At 38.8% G+C, this 22181-nt stretch overlaps 1 protein-coding gene across 1 annotated transcript; it reads left to right on the top strand.

Annotated features, from left to right (window-relative positions):
* The first annotated feature begins 7 nt into the window (after positions 1 to 7).
* TMA16 (translation machinery associated 16 homolog (S. cerevisiae)) lies at positions 8 to 20288 on the top strand. The gene is made up of 7 exons (XM_010154002.1): positions 8 to 112; positions 936 to 1048; positions 9513 to 9550; positions 10253 to 10337; positions 11364 to 11512; positions 18435 to 18477; positions 20043 to 20288. Exons 1-7 carry the CDS (start codon positions 8 to 10, stop codon positions 20179 to 20181), a joined length of 672 nt encoding a protein of 223 aa, XP_010152304.1. The 3' UTR covers positions 20182 to 20288.
* Positions 20289 to 22181: the final 1893 nt, after the last annotated feature.

Raw genomic sequence — 22181 nt, 5'->3', positions numbered from 1 at the left:
CGGCCCCATGGGGAGGTTTTCCTGGCTGAGTGCCTTCCCGGCCGGGGGGCAGCGGGCTGCGCTGGGGCCGGTACCCGCACCCGGCAGCGAGCGCCTCCGGAGGGACGGGAGGGCGAGTGCCGAGTGGGATCGGCGCGTGAACCTCTGAAGATACGGTGTTCAGGATACCCTTGGCTTTTATCTTTTCTGTTTTTCGCAGTCCTAAACAGTGATGCTAACGCAGATACAGTGATGTACTGATATCTGTTGTCGTTTCCGGCATCACATGTGCACATTTAGTCTCTTTGCTTTCAGGTGTTTCTTTTGCCCACAGTTAAGGACTTTAAATCACATATTGTTTCCCTTCAGTTTTGTTGAAGCACTTTTCCACCAAAAAGTAACATAACTTAAACTAGCGCTGCAGTGTTTTTTACATCTGTGAGTAGTGTTCTCTTTCTGTGCTGCATGGAGTGCTGGAGGAGAAAAGCCTGTGGCTGCCCCCTGGCGTGAGGCATTCTCAGGGTCTGCAGGGTGGACAAGAAAATCCTTTTTGGTACCTTGTAGAGATTACATATGGCCTTTGTCAGAATCTAGGTGCAGCAGTCGGATAGAAGCTTGAATGGGGGCATTTACTGCAAAGGTATAGAGGAATAATCTTAGTTTCCTAGCTGGAGGGTTTCACAAAATAGATGTTTTGAGAGTAGTCACTATGTAAGATTTTTTTAGAGCATTTTCTGTGCTTCAGTGGTTTTGTTACAGCATGTACCCATGTTCAAGTAATTTTGTTTGTTACTGAGGAGGGTAAGATCTAACTGGTAGAAGTGGTCAGCTGATCAGTTAAGGTCTGAGATACTGATGCATGACCTTTTAAATCTTTACCATGGCGTGTGCTCCTATCTTCTCTTTAATGTTTTACTTAACTTTAGTAGTGTATAGTTACTGTGATTTCTTTTCAGCCAAAGTTACAAAAAACCCAAGGAAGGAAGCAAGAGAAGAAGGTTATCCATCCTTACAGCAGAAAAGCTGCGCAGCTTGCAAGGGAAGCACACAAACAGGAAAAGAAAGAAAAGTAAGTTGACTGCAAAATCTGTGCACAGACCAAAGCATAGCATCACAGTAGATAGTTTTTTGTTTTGGGAGGAGGAGGGTGGTGGTCACTGTTACTCTGATATAAGCTTAGGATAAAAGAAGGACCTATATAACTTAGTACTGCTTGGCCGTGTGAACTGAAAGGTTTAAATTCATGAAGTCAGCTTATACAAAGTATAAATTCTGCTACCTGATTTTTGATATTGCCCTTACAAGTTGGGATTCTTCGTATCACAATGTTTTCCTTTTTATAATTTGAATGGCATGGTGATGTCATGTGAAGCTGTCACCTAGTTTAACTTTACTCCAGGATTTGATAAGAATCGGGCTTAAGGTGTATCCTTGCCCACAGCGAAGGTGTATGGTTTCCCTAACTAGAAAAGAGCCTTCTACAAGCACAGCTGTGTCACATAGCCTCACGCAGAGCTGTTGTAAGAATTTACAAGTAGCATGTGTTGATGATCAGGCAGTTTCCCAGTGGGCAAGAAGTTTTCCTTGCTGCTTCATGTTTTGTCTGTGCTCTCTGACTACTGATTGTAAGTAAGCTTTTATTGTAGATTACTTTTCTAGTGCTGAATTGACTACTTCATCCCTTAACTCTCTCATCTTGCCTTATAACTGCCACTCAGAGCACTTAATCACCAAAGATAACTGAATCATACTTGAGTCTTGGTCCTTACATCTGTGACTTGCCATAAAGAAAAACATGCACGAGAGGACTTACCGAGTGAAGGAGTGATGTAGTGATTATTCATTATGACATGGAACGCTCAACCAAATCTTTTAGGGATTGTCTCTGTGGGTAGAATTATACTGATGCAGATGCTTGTGATGACATTTCTTGTTAGAGTGCTACTTTTGATTCCTCTTGTAACAGCAAGAAGGTCAAGCAACAAACACCCACTGGAATAGTATTCTTCATTTAACTTGCTCTATAATAGTTTTCTTCATGGAGAAGGTTTTAAGGTATATGTTAGAGATTGCACAGGGCAATTTATTTTGTTGCAGGTAAGAGTGTACGAAATACATCATTAATTTCTCTGCTTAGTGCATTAATATTTCAGTAATTATGTCATCCTTTCCTGAAAAGGAATGAAAAGATGCTGGCTTTAAGCTGATTAGGCTTTGTTACTGAGGCAGCTAGATTTGGCAAGTCATTGTAAGTAAGTAATGCTGTTTAATTCTAACATAGGTCCTTTTTCTGCTGAAGAGCTGAGAAGTTTAATGTTTTAAGGGTATTCAGAGCAGTGTCAGGGTGTCTTGGGCCACTGGAGCCACTTTTGCGGTAGCGGACTCTTAGTCCACTGCTGACGTTACAGAGTGAAATCTACAGAGCAAAATAGGGAATCAAAATTGTTTTGGGAGTCAAAGGCCACTTAGTAATTTTGAGCACACACGGTTCAGTAAGCTGGAAATATTAATGACTTTCTGACTGATTCTGTAGGCAGATACACTCATAGTAAGCAATTGTAACACACCTTGCCCTTTCTCGTATGATGACCTTAACCCTTAAGTTTGGTTAAAAAATAAAGTTATAGGTCCCCCAACGACAGATAAAAGATTAAATTCTTTAAATTTATTGGAAGTTTCCTTTCAGCAGTTGTCACCAAATGTATTAATTTCAAGACTCGCTCATCTGAGAGCTGGTTCTGGTGCCTAGACTTTTCTATGTAGATTTCTGTCTGTGCTTGCCAGAGTAAATTAAGCCTGGTAGGTCAGCACATGGCAATACCAGTCTTGTATCTCCACTAGCCCACGTGGTTGTAGTTTTACAGAAAGTGCTCCAGTTAATATATAGTGAAATGCAGCTCTCAATAGAAACACTTTTTTTTTTTTTTTTTTAAACCTCACCAATAAAAAAGGGGATTTGTTGGATTGAACACCAGTTAACTTAGTGCTGGAGAACCAGGTTACACAAGGATGAAGTGAGGGTATATGTTTAGGGAGTTTACTTCCTATTCCTTGCAACCTTATCTTGACTAGCAGTAGAACAATTGCTACAGCATCTTCCCTCTGTCCCCTAGCACCTGTTGCCACTGGCTGTTAAAACCAGCTAAATGGTCCTTGCCCTTCTTCTGGGTTCCAGTAGTTTCCTCTGTGCCCAATGACAGGTTAACTCTAAGCTTTTTTTGGAGGATTTGTTTTGTACAAATGCTTTTGCTGACACATGTAAGTCTATCGTGTCCCTTCAGCCTTTCTTTGTAAAGTTATTTTCTTTTTAAAAAGGAATTTTACTTAAAAAAATGTATTTATAAATGAGTTTTTTGCCTGTTTAAGAGACAGTGTCTTCGTAGCAGTATGGTTAGCATTGCTGTTTCTGTCCTCTGCAATGTAGCAAAAGGCATGGCAGCAGAATCCCTCCAAGTGAAAGAAGCAGACCACCTTGGTATGTGTCACGGTTACCTGAGGAAAAAGGGCCATTTTATGAACAATGATGAAATGTTAGCAGTGAAGCAAGCTAATGAAAAGTGAGCTTCAAGCAACCTGGTGAAAGAGCAGATGGTTTATCCTGAATTGTTGTGGGGATCAGGGAAGCCTAATGCCTTCACGGAGCAAAAGTGCTTGATAGACAGAAAACTCAGTTTAGGATTAGACGATGTAGATAGCTATCCTTTCCATTAGGCTTTTTTCAGGATGTTAATAGTTATCCTTTTTAGACCTCACACAGCAGAGATACTCCATAGAGAGAAACGCAGTTTAAAATCAGAGGATGTAGACTGTTACCTGTTCCTTTAGGCTCGGTTTCTTGGTTTCTGCCTTTTCCAAGCTCCCTTTCTATTTCAAGTGTGAGGCCTCTAGGCTGGTGGTGAAAGATGTAACCATTTTGCACAGGGAAACTGTTCTCCAAAAAGTAGTGTGTCAGTCTGGGCCATCCAAAGAGTGTTGTGATAGCAAAACGATCAATCTGTAAATAAGGTTTCTGCATCTTGCAGTTCTGGGCCCTAAAGAATTAACTTCATGTTGTTCACATCTGCACTTTGTAGATCTCTTTGTTATGGTATTCCAGAAATATTTTGCATTCAGAACATCCTCCAATTGTCTATATTCTATTTTCTGTACTCTCTTGGCTTGAAGAGCAATTGAACTCGAAAGATATGAATAATGTTGATTTCTTTTCTTTCCTGGTGTCTTTAAAGGGTTCCAGTTTCTTTTTGGGTCTCTATTATCTTAATGACTTATTTTTTTAAATACTGAGAGTTCAGCATGTGTTTAAAAACAGTCAGTTTAGCCACTAACCAGGCTTTTTCATGTAGTTACTTCGCTTTCAGTTTCTTTAATATAAAGGGTGGGGTTTGGGTTCATTTTTTCAGAGTCCTGAAAAAAGACAAAATAAATTTCTGATGCAGTGGATGGAGGAAATCTTTCCACTCCTACGCTCAGGAAAAAGAAGTAGCCCACACCAATTCTGCTCTTTCTCATTGCTTTTGCACGTCTGTTAAATGTCATCTTCCAGTGGCAGCTGAGACCGCTAAATAAATGCGCTGGCATTTTTGCTTCCAAATTTTGACTTCACTGCAATAAATTTACTGAAGTTTTTTTTCACCGGAAAATGACTTGGTGAAGTTGAACTATCTGTAGAATTTTCCAAATCACTTCTATTTAGCGACAACCCTATTCTCTGGTTGGCAGGTTAATGTATCCTTTAGTGGTAAATGGAAGCTGCCATGTAATCTCTACAGTATTTTCTTTCTTAATCCCATCTACAAATCTTGTATTTTTTTGACCGTGCTTCTCATCGCATCCAAGTAACTAGTCTTAAATGTGGGGAGGGCCCAAAAGTGGAGTCAGTACTCTCAGCATGATCTCATCTGCCCCGAGTAAAGGCGAACCTCTCTCTGCACAAGCTATTGCACTTCTGCAGCATGGACCAACTGGATCAGGGATGGTCAATGAGTCCAGGGAGTTCATTCAGTGCATCTGTATTGTTTTAATTTTGCTGTGGATTTACTTGTCAGAAGATGCTGTGATTGTGCTTGGCTAAATTTGTGGAATAATACTTTTTGAACATATATACATTTTACCTTTGTACCGAACAGCATTCAACCGATGTTAACTTGGGTGGAAGCAGCCTTTGAATGGCATGTTTCTGGAAGGTGAGAATGTGTTTTGTAGAAGCATGAGTAAAGGTTTGCTTTGGTTTAGTTGGGTTTGTTTCTTTCGGGTTGGTGGGTTTTTTCCTTTGGTACTTGGCTGAAGGCAGGATTCAGGGCTAGAGACAGTTTAGGCTTCTATTTAACTTTTCTGTGTGATGGAGGAAGAGAAATAACTCCTGTGAACAATCCTGCTTAAAATAAACAGGAAAGGAAATTGCATTTAGTTGTGAGATGCACAACAGGGAAGACATTACCTGTAAGGAAATTCAGTGCTTAATGCAACACAGGAAAGAAGGAGGGAGAAGCTCTGGTCTAAGTTGCAGAAGTCTTTTACAGCTTCCATTGTGCAGATACTCCTGAATGCAAGCATTCTTAATGAGATTTGGCAGTAATATTAAGCTTATTGTCCAGGAGCTGTGGCTGCACTACAAGAGACCAATCTTTACCATAATAAAAGGAGACAGACCAGTTGGGTTTAGAAAATTGACTACATTCTGAAATCATTTTGTTGACTTGAATCGCACCTTTTCTTGCCTGCATCCCTCTTCCCAGTTCTCCTCAAGGGATAATGAGCAGCAACAAATTCCAGTGTATTACCACCAATTTATTCTTCATCTGCATGTGAATCCTTATTTCTACAGACAACTTGTTTGCTTTGTTAAGTAATTACGAAGATGTTTTCATGAGACAGCTATAGCTGGTTCACAGGCGCCAGTAGAACACTGCCTTTCCTACGCTTTGGGAAACCAGACCATAATGGGATATTCCTGGAACTTCTTTTAGTAGCGATGTACCAACACCAATCATGTTCTGTTTGCAGCTGCTGAAATCTCTGTTTGGTTTTGGTAGCCACAGCTGATCTAGCACTGAATTATCTTATTTTTCTGTCTTTTTCCCTCCTGAGTCAAAATACACCCTTTCTGTTGTGCATTTATTATACATTTTTTAGGAGTCTGTGTATTTTCATTACAAATGCACTAGTCTAATACCGTCATGCTCTGAGATACGAGAGCTACGAACTTTTTACAGTATTTCTTGATTTGGCATGAAGCGACCCCTTAGGAATAAGCAGTATCCTTAAAATACCTCCTTGTGGAGCTCTTTGTTTATTTCTCCTTAGCTTTCATGTTGTCTAACATTAATCTCCCTTGAGCCCCTGTGCTTCTAGTTGTATGGTTTGCAGCAGTGATGCTTTGAGATGTACTCTTTTAGATTCTTGTGGATCTGAAAAAATGTTAGCTCTTAAAATTATTTGCTTTTCTTACAGAAATAATGCCAATGAACTACAAAAAAACCCCAAATTCTTAATTCTTATAGGAGTATTTTCATTTGGAAGTATCCTAAAATACTTACCCAAGCCACTAATTGCTGTGTAAGTTAACAAAAATGGACAAGTATGGGGAGAAATAGGGAAGATGTTTAGCACCCTGAAACAAGGAAATACATCCTGTCAACCATGGTTTATTTTTTATTCTTTTTCTTAATGAAAGAGCCTATCTTAGTTCTCAGAGCCATATATGGCATTTGCATCTATGCAAATATCTGTGGATATTAATAGGGAAAAATACTGAATTGATAGACTGATTTGGCAAATATTCATTGTTAGTATTTCGATAGGACAGCTGAATACAGTATCTGAGATAAAGAAGTGGTGATGGAGCATGAAGGCTTTAACCTTTTAAATACCTAGTAAACATCAAGAAAAGCGCTAATCTTCCTTACCATTAAAAACCAGTGCTGAAGCAGATGAGGTTTGGGAGGCAGGTGGGGGAGAGCACCATTGGGAAACAACAGTCTGACACAAGATTGTATCCACACTTAAGAGTGTGGAAGGAGTTGAGAGAAACTTTCTTTGACTTACCTCATTTGATTAGCCTCCCTGCTAATAACTGTTTTGGTCTAGCAGTCAGGTGAGGTTTTTATGAAAACTGAAATAAGGCAACATCTGATCCTATTGTTTGTTATTTCTCATACTAAAATAAGTTGTGTACACCTAGAAACTGAAGGTTTTTCTTTCAGAAGATGATCCTGGTTATATACTTCATTGCCTAGATAAATAAATGACCCGGTGACCCTTGCAGGTGCAAATGCTAGTTTGTAGTATTTTCAGGTAGAGATACATGACATAATTTATGATTCTAATCAGGCAGCTTTTTTAGATGGCATCTTAGTTTTCTCCATGGCAATGCTTTGCAGATGTGCTGGGCTGATATGCTGGGCTGACTTTGTTACCATTCGGGGTTCACAGCAGGGACTGCTGGTGTGGAGTTCCCCTGTGTGGAATACATGTTCTTTTCTGGGTTGCTATTACCCTTCCATTCTCCCTGCTGTAAGCTCTCTGTAGGTGACATACCACAATTTTTATTGAGGATGTCTACAGCTGAGTTTTAAAGCTGACTTCTGATCTAACGTATTTTTCCTCTCTGTTTTACATAGTCTTATCCAGGTCTACCCTTTAATCCACACAAACAAGAGTAATTTTTGTTTAAGAATGAAAATATTTTAATTAATCAACCAGCTTGATTGGTTTGGGGTTTTTTTTGAAGGTATAAAACTCAAACCCTGTGCTTGACCTCTCAAGAGTTCTGCATTAAAAGTGCTTATCCCAGATGCTGGGTGTCTATAGAAGTAAAAAAGCTTTTCTTGAATGCATTAGGGGAGTTCTTAGCAGCTCACACATGCTGCGCATTTGCTTTTATGTGGCTTTTAGATGGTATTCAGAGGAAGAAATACTTCTTGGAAAAGCTAATCTTTATTTTAGTAATGTAGATTTATGGCCAAGTGACACAAGTATGTGTGTCTCTGGAAAGTAGGGCTTTCTTTTTTGAGTTGAATTTTTGTGACAGGTGTCAGACTTCTGTGCTCTTGAGTTACGTCAGTTAACTCTGAAATGCTCATTAAATTCTATAAAGTACAAGGAATTTAATGAAGGACCACGTTAACTTTGAACTGTGTTGAATTTTCATAGAATCACAGAATGGTTTGGGTTGGAACGGACCTTAAAGACATTCTAGTTCCAACCCCCCATGGCAGGGACACCTTGCACTAGACCAGTCTGCTCAAAGCCTCATCCAGCCTGGCCTTGAACATTTCCAGGGATAGAGCATCCACAGCTTCTCTGGGCAACCTGTTCCAGTGCCTCACCACCCTCTCTGTGAAGAACTTCTTCCTGATATCTAATCTAAACCTTCCCACTTTCAATTTAAACCCGTTACCCCTTGTCCTGTCATTACAGGCCCTTGTAAAAAGTCCCCTCCCAGCTTCCTTGTAGGCCCTTTTGGCATTATTTGTTCTTTTTCAATGATATCCTTTATGATTTTCTTTATCCATTATCAATTTTCATATTAAATAATAGAAAAAAAACCCCTCAATTTTATCAGAGGTCCTTGGATATATACATTGCACGTGGATGGCTAAGATATTTTTTTCCAGTGACAAATTTCATACTTATCCCAACAACGTATTTTCTTTTCTGGAAATAAAGCGGCATTCGTTGCCACAGACTGAATCTGTGAGTTCAGGACAAAAATATAATGCAGGCACTGTATTACCTGTTAGAAAACTTGTATTCCCTGAGAACTGTTCAATAGACAGGATTAATTCCAAACCAAATTGTGTGCACACATCCCATTGAGTACAGAAGGCTTCAAGTATCCTGCCAGAGATTGAGGTGGAATGAAAAATACTTTGAGATGGATTTTTTAAAAATACTTTTTTAAATAAATTTACTAATTTTGATTTCATAATGTACTAATTTTTACTGTTCACTAAGCACAAACTTTAATCATTACAAGTTTATTAGATACTAGAATGGTATTTCTCACATTGCACTCTTGATTTGCAAGGATGTAGTGAGGTGAAATCTTTTGTTCTTGATCTCCAAGCTCATTAAACATGCCAGTAGGGTATTAGAAATGCTTAATGAAATTATTACATTGCAGGTATTTAATGAAATTCCTTTTGCTGTACACTAAGGAAAGTGTTGTGTCATATTTTCATCCCGTTTTTTCAATTTAATTTCTTCCAAGAAACCTTAATACAGCAGGTGGACTGGACAATTTTCAGGTAGTAGTTTTACCAAAAAGTAGAATTTTTAGATGAAGCAGAATAGGTTCTATATTGTTCAGAATTTGGGAAATATTTCTATTTGAAATTTTACTTTGACTTTTTTTTGGAGTCACAATAAAAGTCAAAGTAAAATTTCAAATAGAAATATTTCCCTAATTCTGAACAATATAGAACAATATAGAATATAGAATCAAAAAAAATGCTTTTTTGGACAAGGAAAATGAAGGTGATTATTTGTATGGTACTCATTCCTGGTTAATGTATCTGTTTTTTGTCTGCTAGGTTGAAGACTGATAAAGCTGTGCGTTTGAGTATCATTGGTGAGCAGAAGCTTTTATTACTTAATGCAGTTCTCAGCTTTTTAGCATAGATTTTAAGTTTTACTAACTTTATAGATACTCTAATTAGAGTTTCTTACTCTGTAATCTTAAAAGAGACTAGTGAAATGCTATAATGCCTGACCTCTTCACTCAAGTAGTATATACAGGGTTAAACTTGGGGCTGAGCACATCCTAATCTTTAGTCAGTGTACATGACAACAGGGCAGTACAGACCAAACATCTGTTTTGTACATCTGTACACGTGTTTGCTGTGCTTGTCTCCATGCTTTTTTTAATTGTGTGTAAAAGAGGAAGATATATATGTAGGTCAACAGACACGTTGTGCTAGCAAGTAAATCCAAAACTTTGAGACACAACCTGGAATATTCTTCATGTGATTGACACTGCATCGTTACAATTTCATCTGTTTAAAAATTGTGGTGATCAGAACTCTTGATCAGCAGTGGTAGTGGTGGTTTTTTTTGTTGTGTGGTGTTTTTTTTTTTTTTTTCCCCCCCTTTGGGGCCTTCCTAAGTTTCATCTTAAGTAAATGATCAAGTGATATTTAAACATTCATTTCAGGTAAGGCAAGCCATGCAGAATTTTGAAAAATGGGAGGATATTTCAAAAACTCGAAGAACTTTGATCTGGGTTTATGCAACAGTGATGATGTAGTCATTAATGTTAAGTTTATTCTTGCAGGAGAAAAATTGCAATGGTTTCAGAGTCACCTTGATCCCAGTAAAATTGAGTATACGAAGAAGGAAGCTGGAGAACTAATTGAAAAGTAAGACTCGTGTTAAAAACAGGATAAAAAAAGCTTGATTTGTCTTTTAAATTAATGTTCTTAAAATCTTTAAAGTGATGATGATTCAGAGAAAGCTTTTCTATATATCACTGTTAATAATATCAAATAGTGATTTTGTTGCAACTGAGGTTAATTGTATATTACAAGATGTATTATTATTATTTCTATTTCAATTATATATTGAAAGATTTGGCCAGTAGTAATAACCATCTAGTCAGGTTATTCAGTGACAAATGCACAGATTTAATTCCTACTCCTTTATTCTTTAATTTTCTTAGCTGAGATTAAACAGTGCTCAGGGGAGTCAGTTTTTAGGGCAAAAAATATCAGAATTGAATCTGCTAAGAAGGAACGCCATTATTTCTGTGCTGCTGGATGTAGGTTCTTGTGGCCTGTCACCATTTATCACCTGCTAGCTAAATAAGATAGCAATCTGTATCTTACACCGGTGTTCTATATCAGTTTCCTTTCAGAAGCTCTGACGTATGTCCTACATGGTTCACGAAACCTGTAAACTGCTAATCAATGCCAGTGATGCTGCAAAGGCAGTAAAAGCTTACTTTTTGGATTTGGTTTTGGGTTAGATGTACACGAGGTGATGTAGAACACATGCCAAAGGAGAACTTTACTTTAAAAAATATTATCGAGATAGTGAAATTCAGTAGTTAAGTTAGGAATACGTAGGTTTAACACTGAACTTGCAGAGCAGATGAATTATAATAATGTGTTTGGGGTTTTTTGTTTTGTTTGATGCAAACATAGGGGCCTTTCTTAAAAAGGCAAATAAAAAATCCAGTCCTGTAAGCCTCAGATGATTCAAATGAAGTTCTAAATGGAGCTTCTACTTTGAAGATCAGAAATATTACTTTAACCTAAGAAGCATCTCTGACTAATTTAGCAAATAAATACAGTTAGTGAAATAACTTCTTAGCTTACCAAAGTAATTCTGTTTTGCAGAAGTTTTGCATGACTTCATCGAGCATAAGTGCGGTTTATTTCTTTCAGCTACATGTGTCGATTCAATGATGAATTGGAGCAGATTGAGTTACAAAACAGTATTAAAGGTAGACAAGGAAGGCAGCATGGTTCACGGGAAACTGTCATCAAGCAGACCATAGAACGCGAAAGACAACTCTATGAAGGCTATGGAATGGGTATGTAAAAACATTCGAAATGAGCCTGTGGTCACAGCTTCACCTCCTGCTCACAAGGCTATAATCTACACAAAATTTTTAGGCGTTTTCTTTGTTTCCTCTTTAAAGGACTTAACTGACTGCTAGGTTTTTATGCCTGGCAGAGGAGTTTGGGAGGAGAGGCAGGGCGGAGAAGCGGAAAAAAGATGGTGGAGACCTGGCTCATATATTTCTGCTTGTGCATCTCTGCTAGTATTGCCCCTTCAGTGCAGGCATGTGTAACCTTTTTGAAACTTAAGGTGAGATCTAATGCACCTGTCCCAAATAGAGATTCTGTTCAGCAGCTTGCTTGGACCCTCATTATGTACAAAGTACTTCTCATCGTGGAAACACGCTTCAGTGGGTGCTCACGTTTTAACATGCCTTAGCCTGAAGGCTTTGTTTGCCCATGTGGGAAATAACCAGCAGCGCTTTCTCTACAGATTAACTGTTTCTTTTCTAGGTGGGCTTTGTTATCTGGACTCGTGCTAATGAAGTCTTTATAGACAGCTTCCTCCAACATTCTTTTGATAGTATGTAAACTTACTGTGAGGGATAAACCGGTGGCCTGACTTGCCCCTTTCCACTGAGATGGACCAGTGGCATGAGTGACTTAAAGCCCGTTCTCTCATAATATGAAACTTTAGGTTTCATGATTTTGAAGAGAACCAAAGTCTCTGAACTCGTGGGCCTCACATGTCTCCAGAAAGAGACCCTTCATTCCACTATGGTGGAGATGTGTTTCATGTGGGGGAGTAATTGCATCAGAAATAGTAGTACAGATATATTTCAAAATTCAAATATTTCTGGAGTTTTCCTAATAAAATTTATGTAATCCAGGATCTCATTTACACTAAAGGTTTTATTGCAGGCATAAATGATAACCCACAAGGAGAAAACCACATTTTTCCTCGTGTTCTTCTCAGGCAGAGGAATTATGCCTCCTTTCTTTCATACCCACTGGGATGGTGGGGCAGGGAGTGCAAGCGCAGTGTGTGTCTGTGAAGGCCCTAACACTTTAACCTCTTAATAATTAAACCTCTTCAACAGATTCAAAAATCTTGCAAATAAGAGCCTAATTGAAAGCACTTTCAGTTTTTAAACATCTACGTTGGCCATTATCACAAGTTTGAACAAACTCATAATGCCAGATAGTCTCACTGACTTTTTTATTACCATTTATCTTCTTTTGGGGTAGCCTTCTGTGCCATCAGACTGTCTTATGAATCTTCTGAGGAGCACCGTGTGTGAAAACCACAACATAAGCATTAGAGCTGAACATTTCCTCTTAGGTGCCTGGTCTTCTTTAAGAAGAAACACTTAAAACTCTTTTTGAGAGTAGTTTTTGATTTTGGAGGTAGCACACAGGTGAAAGCTACATGGGAGAGAGAAATGAAAGACTGAAAATTTGGTAGGTGGAACGAGGGTGGAGGGAAGCAGCAGTAATGTGGTGAAATAAGGGAGAAAGACAAAGGAATAATGAAAGTGCAAAAAATCAAAGAGTGGTTTTGAGGAGGGTCAATTACAAAATAGTACTGACATTTCTGTATTTTTATTTAACAAATAAGCACCTTGGAGTGTTGAACTTGGCGTTAATGCTGAAGTATTAGTCAAAGGCAGTCCACAGTGACAGTGACAGTACATTGTGGAAGACATGGAAAAACCTGTGTTATTCTGCTGTTGGGCTACAGAGCACAGCACAGGTGTGTTGTATTCCCTTTTCCCCCAGTTCATATTTTTCCAATAAGGAAAATGAATGGCTCTAAAGATTTTGCTGAGGTTACTTAGTACTTCCATGTCCTGCAGTGGCAGAGGAATTCAGGAGTGGCTGGGTGCCTTCATGTGTAAACTTTGATTTCTTAAAAGGTGGTGGGGGAGGCTCAGGAAGATAAATGCTAGGGATGTCATCAAATAGCTCAGCTGTAGAAACCTCCTTTTTGGTTTTGCTTTTGTATTTTAGTTCTTCCTGTTTTCCTTACTGCTTTGTGGAAAGATGACAAAAAAAGCAATAGGGCTAGATAGAAAGATGTCAAATGCACAAGCACAACATAAAAATAAAGAAGAATCCAGAAGTATTGTAAGCAAAATTTGAGGTTATTATAGTATTAGCAAGTAAAGCATTTGGAGAGCATGGTGCAACTTCACATGTTAAATAGGCTCTCAAATAGTTCATTATTTGTTACCACAGCTGCTGCAGGTTTTGCTCTCTGTCTAGGACAGTATTCATTCAGAGAAAATAGTTGCTGCTAAATACTGTAATTAGAGCTTGGGGATAAATGGAAATCAGCTGGAAACTATGCTTTTATGCTCTAGCTTATTATTATCCCTGGAAGCTGTAGTGAAGGGAGCTTTTATAACTGACTTAGTATTTACTGGGTATTTTTCTCCCTATTCTTAAACTGAGTTTTTTCTTGTATGCCTGTGCATTTGCTATGGAGAGACTACATGACTTGAGTTGTTTACACTTAGGAAAGTCTCCTAAAATTTGATACCATGTATATGTATATCTCATATATGTAAATGAAAAATTAATCCTTCTTTACTGGCTCTGTACAAGAGGGGTAAATGTCCAATAGCATAGTAAATTTTAGCTTTTTTTTTTTTTAATAGTACCTGTACAGAGAACATTCAGTCTATCTGTGAGGTGGTTGGGTTTGTTAATAGCAACTTGTCACTTCCTTACTCCTCAAATATATCTACATTAATTTTGCAGCAGTTTTCTTCCTGATGTCATTTGCGTGTGGCTTTATTTTAATCTTGGCTTACATGTTCATAGCAAGACTTCTGAAAGGGAACCCTAGATATTAACAGGATATGATCTTGCAGCTCAAAGTTAGCATGCTTTCAGTTGAAAAGCATCATTATTTCACATGGACATCATATATTTTTGGTTATTTGCTTCTGATTACCTTGCATGTTCTCTCAGAAGCATAATGTTAATCTTGTGGGGAAAACGGCCTTTGAAGCCAAAGGCACCAGTTTTATTTGTTAATTCTTGCAACTTGAGAATATAAGGAAATTGATTTAGTTCAGGTGAAAGTTGTGTCATTTACATGTTTCTGCTTGTGTAACTGCTGTACTACTTGTTAGCTGCTGTTCGCTGTAACGATCATTATTAGGTAATTGGATGGTTCTTTATCTAAAGAGCATCTCGAGTTTCTAACATCAGACTGCAGTATCACCTCTGACCTGACTTGGGTGTTTCTCTGCATGGCAGCTCTAACGGATGTGATAGATGCACAGCCTGTGCTCTCTGCAGAGCGCTGCCAGAGCAGTGGCATTTCAGCCCTGGTCAGGTTTAGGTAAATCCCTTGTGCAGTCCTTGGCTTTGGGAGAGAGAACTGGTTACTGCTGCAAAGAACAGTGGTGTTTTTAATAACGGCATACTTCTGGAAGGGAATAAAACACTTCAGACTGTCACAGAGCCCTTCTAGAGTTGTGTCCCCCAGCACTATTTAACCATGTGGCCTCTGGCACTGGGATTGGCTCCTCTATCCCCTTTCTTTCTAGTTAGGCTGTTGAAGCCCTCCAGTCCAAGCCTGTGCACAGAGGCAGGAGCTGTTAGATCTACAGCTGACGGAAGCATTTTACTTCTGACTGACTTTGAAGTCATCTGGTCCAGTGCTGCTTCGTCCAAGCAGTTGGAAAGGCGCTGACTTTAAGTATTTTACACAAGTTCTGTGTTACAAATTAAGCTCAGTCACTGTGTCTTTTTCCTTGTCATGAAGTGGTGCTAAGCACTAATACAACATCTTTTTGACAGAGTTTGAGAGCCAACATGCTGCTTGTTCTTCCTTAGAAAAAAGACAGGAAAATAAGGCGTTACCCGAAAGAGTCAGAAACATGAATAAAGTGCTTGCCTACATTTTTTGCTGCTGGCTTATTACAACACATAGGTTACTGAATACTTCATCTTAGAAATGCTAGACAGTATCTACTCCCCAAAATACTTTGTTTCTTTTCGACTAAGCCGTGTGCCATATTTCTCCATCTTCCATTTTTTCCATCTTTGGTTGAGAAAGCACTCTTCTGTGACTTAATGTGTTTTTAGCAAACTACTAAGTTCACAAGTCACAGCCGAAAAACATGACACTAGTGCATGCTAAGGAGATACTTCTGAGTGAGACAAGTGTTACTCATCTTAAAGTACAGTGCTACTGCAGCTTTCCACCATCATTTAAAGATAAGTTGCTGTGCAGAATATAATGGCTTTGTTCCTACACACAAACCAGAATGGGACTAGAGAGTCTAGTTCCTCATCTGCCAACGCTGGGGTTTGTGTTGTGTAACATATTGCAAACACAAATGTAAGCAGAAATTAAAAATTCTGTCACTGCCAAAGCACTACAGATAAATTCAGTTCCAAATCTTGGTTCGTCACAGAATCTCCCTGCTGCAGAATGCCTGCTTTCCTGTGACACTGTGTGACAGGTTAGACAAAGCTATTAAAAAACTCTGTTTGGAAATGTCCTGTGTAAGTCAATAAAAGTTATCAAGTGCTTTCCAAGGGTGTGGTGCTGATTTTTTTTTTTCCCAGCCAAAACAATCAAAAGGGCTTCACTTGAAAGTCTTGTCCTTTAGTCCTGGTTTGTCTGAGAATAACAGTGACTGTTATGTTGGGTCAGTGCTTTGATAGAAGGAACAAAAAGAAATCTCAGCACGTTTCTGGCCCGAATCAGTGTAGTGCCACTTCTGCTACACTCGCTGTTTACATCACCAAGCTCTGTCCTAGGACAAAACTGAGTAGGCTTCACTCCTTGTACAACATCTGGGAGAAGGGGAGAACAACTTTTAGGACATGTCAGCATTTGGCACTGTGCTGCCAGGAGTGCAATTCAAGGAATTCTAAAGCAAGCAAAAGGGACTGAGGCTTTGTTTCAATGCTTGGTTGGGAAGGATGGACCTAATGTGGCATTGGTGTTTATCAGAACCCAGGAATCAGTGGACAAAAAAAGGATTAGGGATATATTTCTTGGCCTTGCTGTGATGGGCTGTATCACTGTATCTATCTACCAAGAAGCAGGGTACAGAAATCAATGTAATTGGTATCAAAAACTTTTGAGTATGTTGTTTTTCTTCAGTTGGTAACTTTGTAACCCAGTGTGAAGGGAAGAAACAATTTCTGAACAACAGAGACATTCTGACCACAAAGATAGTGACAGGTGCCGTCATCCTACATTCTGTAGTAGCAAAATCATCTATAACCCTGTGGTGATAGCATCATCTGATTTATTACTCTAAGACATAGGAAAATGGATAGATGAACAAAGGCAGAGCAGTATCTTTAGGGTTTGGTCAAGGACAACATAAGAAGTTCCTGAAATGTCATGTTCTTAAGAGCTAAAATAGTCAGGTGGATTTAACATTACAGAGATAGCCAGCAGTTGAGTGACCTGCTTGCTGTGAAATCTGTACACTTCATAGGCGGCAATAAGTTATTTTATTTGTGCAAAAACTTAAAGGCTCCTAAGGCATAAATACCTGCAGATTAACGAAGGTGTTAAACACGGGTCACTTGCAAGAATTCAGAACTGGCCATGAAAAGAATGATGCTGAATAAGGGCAAAGCAGCTTAGGCATCCGAGGTCAAATTCTGCATGGGTTTATAAACTATGTGTCCAAGTAGGAAGGCATTTGCTACTCCAGGAGTGATTTAAAAACCCCCAGGTCTGTCCCATAGGTCTCTGTACAAGATGTTTGCCTGCCTTTTCACTACCAAAAGTTATAAAGATTTGTAGTGAGTATGTGTTGCTTATTTCTGTTGGTGCGGAAAACTTGCAGTCATGAAAACTTCTGATGTTTCAGTCGAGAGGAACATCAGCTCATGAGAGGAGGCAGATGCCAACAGTCTCCATAAATATTATGTTGCATTTGCTGCAGTGTTTAACAGGCATTTTGGCAACCACTGGATGCTGGTGTCCCAGTATTGAGTGGTTTATAGAACAGGTATTTAACAATAGAAACTATAAGAACATTGTAGTGAGAGTAATTGTTACCAAACAGCCATCCTTTTCTCTCAGACTGTCTCACTGAAAGTGGAAGAAAGTAGTAGTATATTTCAAAATCCAAGAATGTAAACACCTGACAACCTTACTGTATTCTTCCCAGTGTTCATATTTTAAAAACACACACATCTATAATCTAGTACTGCATGGTAAATTTTACTCTTACGTTTTCTTACTTGAATTACCAGGGTTACTTTCCTAACTGCTGCTGATCTGTCTTGCTTGCCGTGGTGTTTTTTTCTAAAAACATTTCAAAATACTTAAGGGCCGCTTAGTACCCATTAATTGTGAGTGAAGCTTGTATATTTAGGTCAGCTTTGAAACTAAGCTTTCTTATTTTACCTTTTATCTGTTGTGCATATTTACAGTAATTTCTGCAGAGCAGAGTTGTCTTTTTATTATGTGGGTGAGTAAATGTCTGTTAAAAACCAGCATAACCAGGCCTTGGTCTTGGGTGCGGATGTTCATTATGCTTTTAAAACAAATAATGAATAAATTATTTTCCTAGTTTCATCACTGGACTTTCCTTGAAGAGAAACTCTAAATGCTTAGAAATTAAAGGGAAATTTAAGTGCAAGAAACTTGCAGTTTCTTGGGTGTGTCAGCGAAAATGAAGCACCCTCTTTTTGTTACTTCTTGTGGATTTTCAGTGGCTGGTATATTTGAATTCTGGAACAGTTCATAGGTATAAATTCAGTTCCTTTTCTTTAGCTGTAAGAGGTTTTCCTGTTTATATATAGCTCTATAAACTTTCTAATATGAATCCTCATTCTCATTTTCTTGGTCTTTTAATCTCTGAAATAATCCATTTAGCCATTTAGTGCATATTTCTTTCTTTGAAGTGAGACTCACTTGAATAATGTAACACATCTAATGGAATTTAATTTCATTCCAATTAGAAATCCCAGATATTATGAACAGAAAGCATCTCAAATTTTTCAGGTAAGTTCTTTTTATTATCACTGCTAATGTGTTTATGCAAAACAGTGCTTCTGAATGTGACATGTCGTAGCTCTTTTTTCTTAAAAAAGAATTTATGCAAACCTGTCAAAGAATTTGTTGTTTGAAAAAGCAGCCTAGGTATGGTGTTGCTATTCTGGCATTTCTTAGCTGTTACAAGCTAAATGCAGGTGATGGTGGATCATTAAAACATCTGAAGGGTTAGGAAGCTTCAGCAGTTAGAATTCCATTTCTCTGACTTAAGTATCTTTGTTTCGATATTTTCTCTGTACTTAAAATTTTCACCTCAGCTGTTCACTGATTTACACAAAAAGGCTTAGCATGTACTGTTAGTGTGCAGGGATCAAGACACAGATTTACTGATAAATGGCGTTACACTGTTACCTGAAATGAGATTTCAGATGGTGATTGTAGTCACATAGCATAGTGACCCAAGTTATCTATAGTCAGAACTAATTGTGACGAAACCAGTACTAAGTTTGTAGTCATGTTTTCTAAGATCCAACTCCAGGTGTCTGCAGCAGTGTTCTTGTGTAATACTAGTTGAAAATCTTAAGTGAATTGATGACTTGCACCCAGTTATAAGTTCTGGGAGCTGTGAAACCTGCTGCTAGCTTATCTGGGGCAACAAGCCAATATGCCTTGGTCACGGATTGCGTGAACGCTCTTGCTGACAGCTCCATCCAAGGAGATACTTTAACGGAAAAAAACGAATTATGACTGCTTTTGTTGCCAGGAATGATACATCACCAACTCGTAGGGGTGCTGTGTAGCCATAAGTCATGCGTACAGGATGTTGGAATGAAGTCAGATATCTCAAAGAAGAGCCAGGGCTGTGGCAATTTACTTCTTGTACAGGGACATCTGGTGGAAGTGTTGTTTTGTTACCTTGGGTCAGCAAACCACTCTCTGAATCTGTGAAAACCACGTCTGTCTTCTAACTGGCAAATACTGTCTTTGCCTTTGAGAATAATTATCCATGAAGTGCACTTGCTGTAATCAAGCAAGCGTTCTGTTAATTGAGTACTGGATTTGACTTGTGATATTTAAATGAACCCTTCTTCCTTCACGGAGCCTTTTGAAATGATGTGAATTAATGTTTACTAACATTCTGTGTCCCCTTGAAGTCAGCCATACAAGATGTGAACAGTTACTGTAAATCATAACAAAGGACTTTATGTACCTTAGCTCTGGGAATTGAGCATCCAGATGAAGACACTCTTCCAAACTGCTTTTCCATTGCTTACAAGACTGGGAGTTTATTGTGTCAAACCTAAGAAGAGGTGGCCTGAAGTAACTGAGCACACAGATAGTCTGTGGGAATAAAGTGAATCATATATTTTTTGTTCAGAATGGCAAATCTGAAAGTACTTAATTCTTCACAGAGAAATTACAGAGCTGCTGTAGTGTACAAGATCAGGTGAAAACTGTGCTTATTCATACTGTAGTGGGACTGATAGGATAATTCAGAAAAGCAGCCTCACTTGAGTTAACATCCTTCTTGCTATTTCTGTTGGTAATTGGTTTTATTTTTTTTTTTCTTTAAGGGAATGGGATGGTGATCTGAGGAAACTGCCAAACATCAAAATGAAAAAGCTCTCAGCTGGGGATGCTGCTTGCAGTCACCCTGAGGTGGCAGATGTGGAAGCCAAAGAAGAATTAAATAAAGCAGAAGAGATGGCCTAATGAGCACCAGCTGATTCAAGAGCTGAAACAGCTGAAGGGAATTGTAAGAAACCTATTTTAATTACCACTGGAAAACAAGAATAAATTCTACCTATATTTGCAGAGGCTTTGCTGGTTGCATTTCTTATGAGCTCAATGTGTACCCGTGGTGAAGAGTAAACTATGTATTATTCGGTAAAGATTTATAATATTGGATAAACATTTTTGAATATAAAAGGATACTTAAAACCTTAATTATGTCCTTATTTTTTCTCATACTATACCTTCTCTTTAGGAAGCAGGCTCCTGAGTTTGCAGGACAGTTGTAGTTTGTATCTTGAAATCCTGGCTAGTTGTGTCCCTCTTCCCTGGTCATCCAGCAGTCAGGATTCAGACACCTGTTAGAAGTACTTTGTGGTGGGAAATCCTTACCTTTTCCCAGTAATGCTAGAATGTATGCAATTTCATGTATATTTATATACAGGTATCCTGGTAAACAGTCGGCCCAGCTAGTGACAACTTTTACCCATCTCTTGTGGTGGTGGCTGGGATGTCTTCAGGTATACGCAGTTTTGTGGAGAGCAGCCAAAGGCCTCAGCTCTCAAAATCCTGTGCTGTGTGGCCTGAAGCACTCACCTTGGTGTTAGAAATGCTCTCCTATTAGGTGGAAATATCCAGAAGATGAGATACGTGGAGCATCAGATAGTCAGAAGAACTCTTCTCTTGTACCTTCTTTTGTCTGAGAATCTGTGTCAGGAACATGGAGAGCTGGAAAGATGTCAATAAAATACTGAGTATTTTAGGTTTTGCCAAGAGAACTTGAGAGAATTAGAGTGCTCACCACTCTGTATTGATGACTTCAGATCAGAAGCCAGTTAAACTCCCCACGGTCTGTTTTTAAATACATCTTTTGTCCATATATTTTACTGTTGACGTCTCCGCTGAGAGAGCCGTGCATTTTAAACTGAAGTTGCTTAGGACTTTCCAGTTGCAGGCTTGCTTTATGTAGGTGCCTTTATCTGTCTTTCAAGAAGGTTTTTAGCAGATTCTCACTTCTAATACCATTAAAAAAGAGAAAAAAAAGAGCAAGGGCAAAGCCTGGGATAATTTCACAGCAGGTGTTACGTAGGACATCTCTGTGAGTACGGGTTAGAGTGTCTGGGCACAGAAGTCGCAGCTCAGATGTACTGTCTGTGCACATTGTAGCAGGCAGTGTTCAGATGTCTGTTAATTACATGGAAATAATTATTCCTGTTGGATGATCTTCCTAGTAAGTGATCCCTGGTACAGTTCTGTGTGTTAAACAACAAGGCTATGTCTTCGTGAGTAGTTGTGTGGGTTTCCCAGATTTCTTTTACAGATACCTAGGTGTGTATTTTCTTACCTGTGCAGTAAGTGTTACTGATGAGTGTTACTCTGTTAACATTTATGTTGAGTTTTTCCCTCTTTCCAAAATAGGCTTGTGCTATCCTTTCATGTTTTAGGAAACCAGTCTACTTAGGTAATGTGGAATTAACCATTATCCTACTTAAATTCTTCTTAAAGAAGAAACCTGAATAAATTTAACCTGAAGACCTGAATTTAACAGACCCGAAGCATGTGTGAGCGATCCAGTGCACCTGCAGACGGACTGCAAGACTTCAGCCGGCTCGAGGTCTCGCCCTCTGACACGAGCCATGTCACCAGGCCATCACATCACTGCTTTGTGCTTTTGTTTTAGACATCAGCGTGCTCAGGTTCAGGGAGGGACTTTGGTATTAACTTCTTTAAAATTGAGCTGTGTTGTGGAATTGAGCTTGTTGTGATTTATAAAGCTTGAGGTGTTACACTCTTGTGGAAGCCGAGCCCTAGTAAGTGGTCTGAACTGAAGTTTGTTCTGTGGTTTGACAGATTTTTGCCTTTAAGAAGACTGATCTTAGATTTTTGCTTGTGTACAACATCTGCTGTGCTTTGGAGTTTCAAGCTGAAACATTGCCGGAAAAGTTACTTTCCTATCACACTGGGTAAAAGACAGAAGGAAA

Source organism: Eurypyga helias, unplaced genomic scaffold (assembly GCF_000690775.1).
Source record: "Eurypyga helias isolate BGI_N326 unplaced genomic scaffold, ASM69077v1 scaffold16006, whole genome shotgun sequence".
Taxonomy (NCBI): domain Eukaryota; kingdom Metazoa; phylum Chordata; class Aves; order Eurypygiformes; family Eurypygidae; genus Eurypyga; species Eurypyga helias.
The sequence above is the reverse complement of the archived record's forward strand: the minus strand, read 5'-3'. Positions and strand labels throughout refer to the sequence as shown.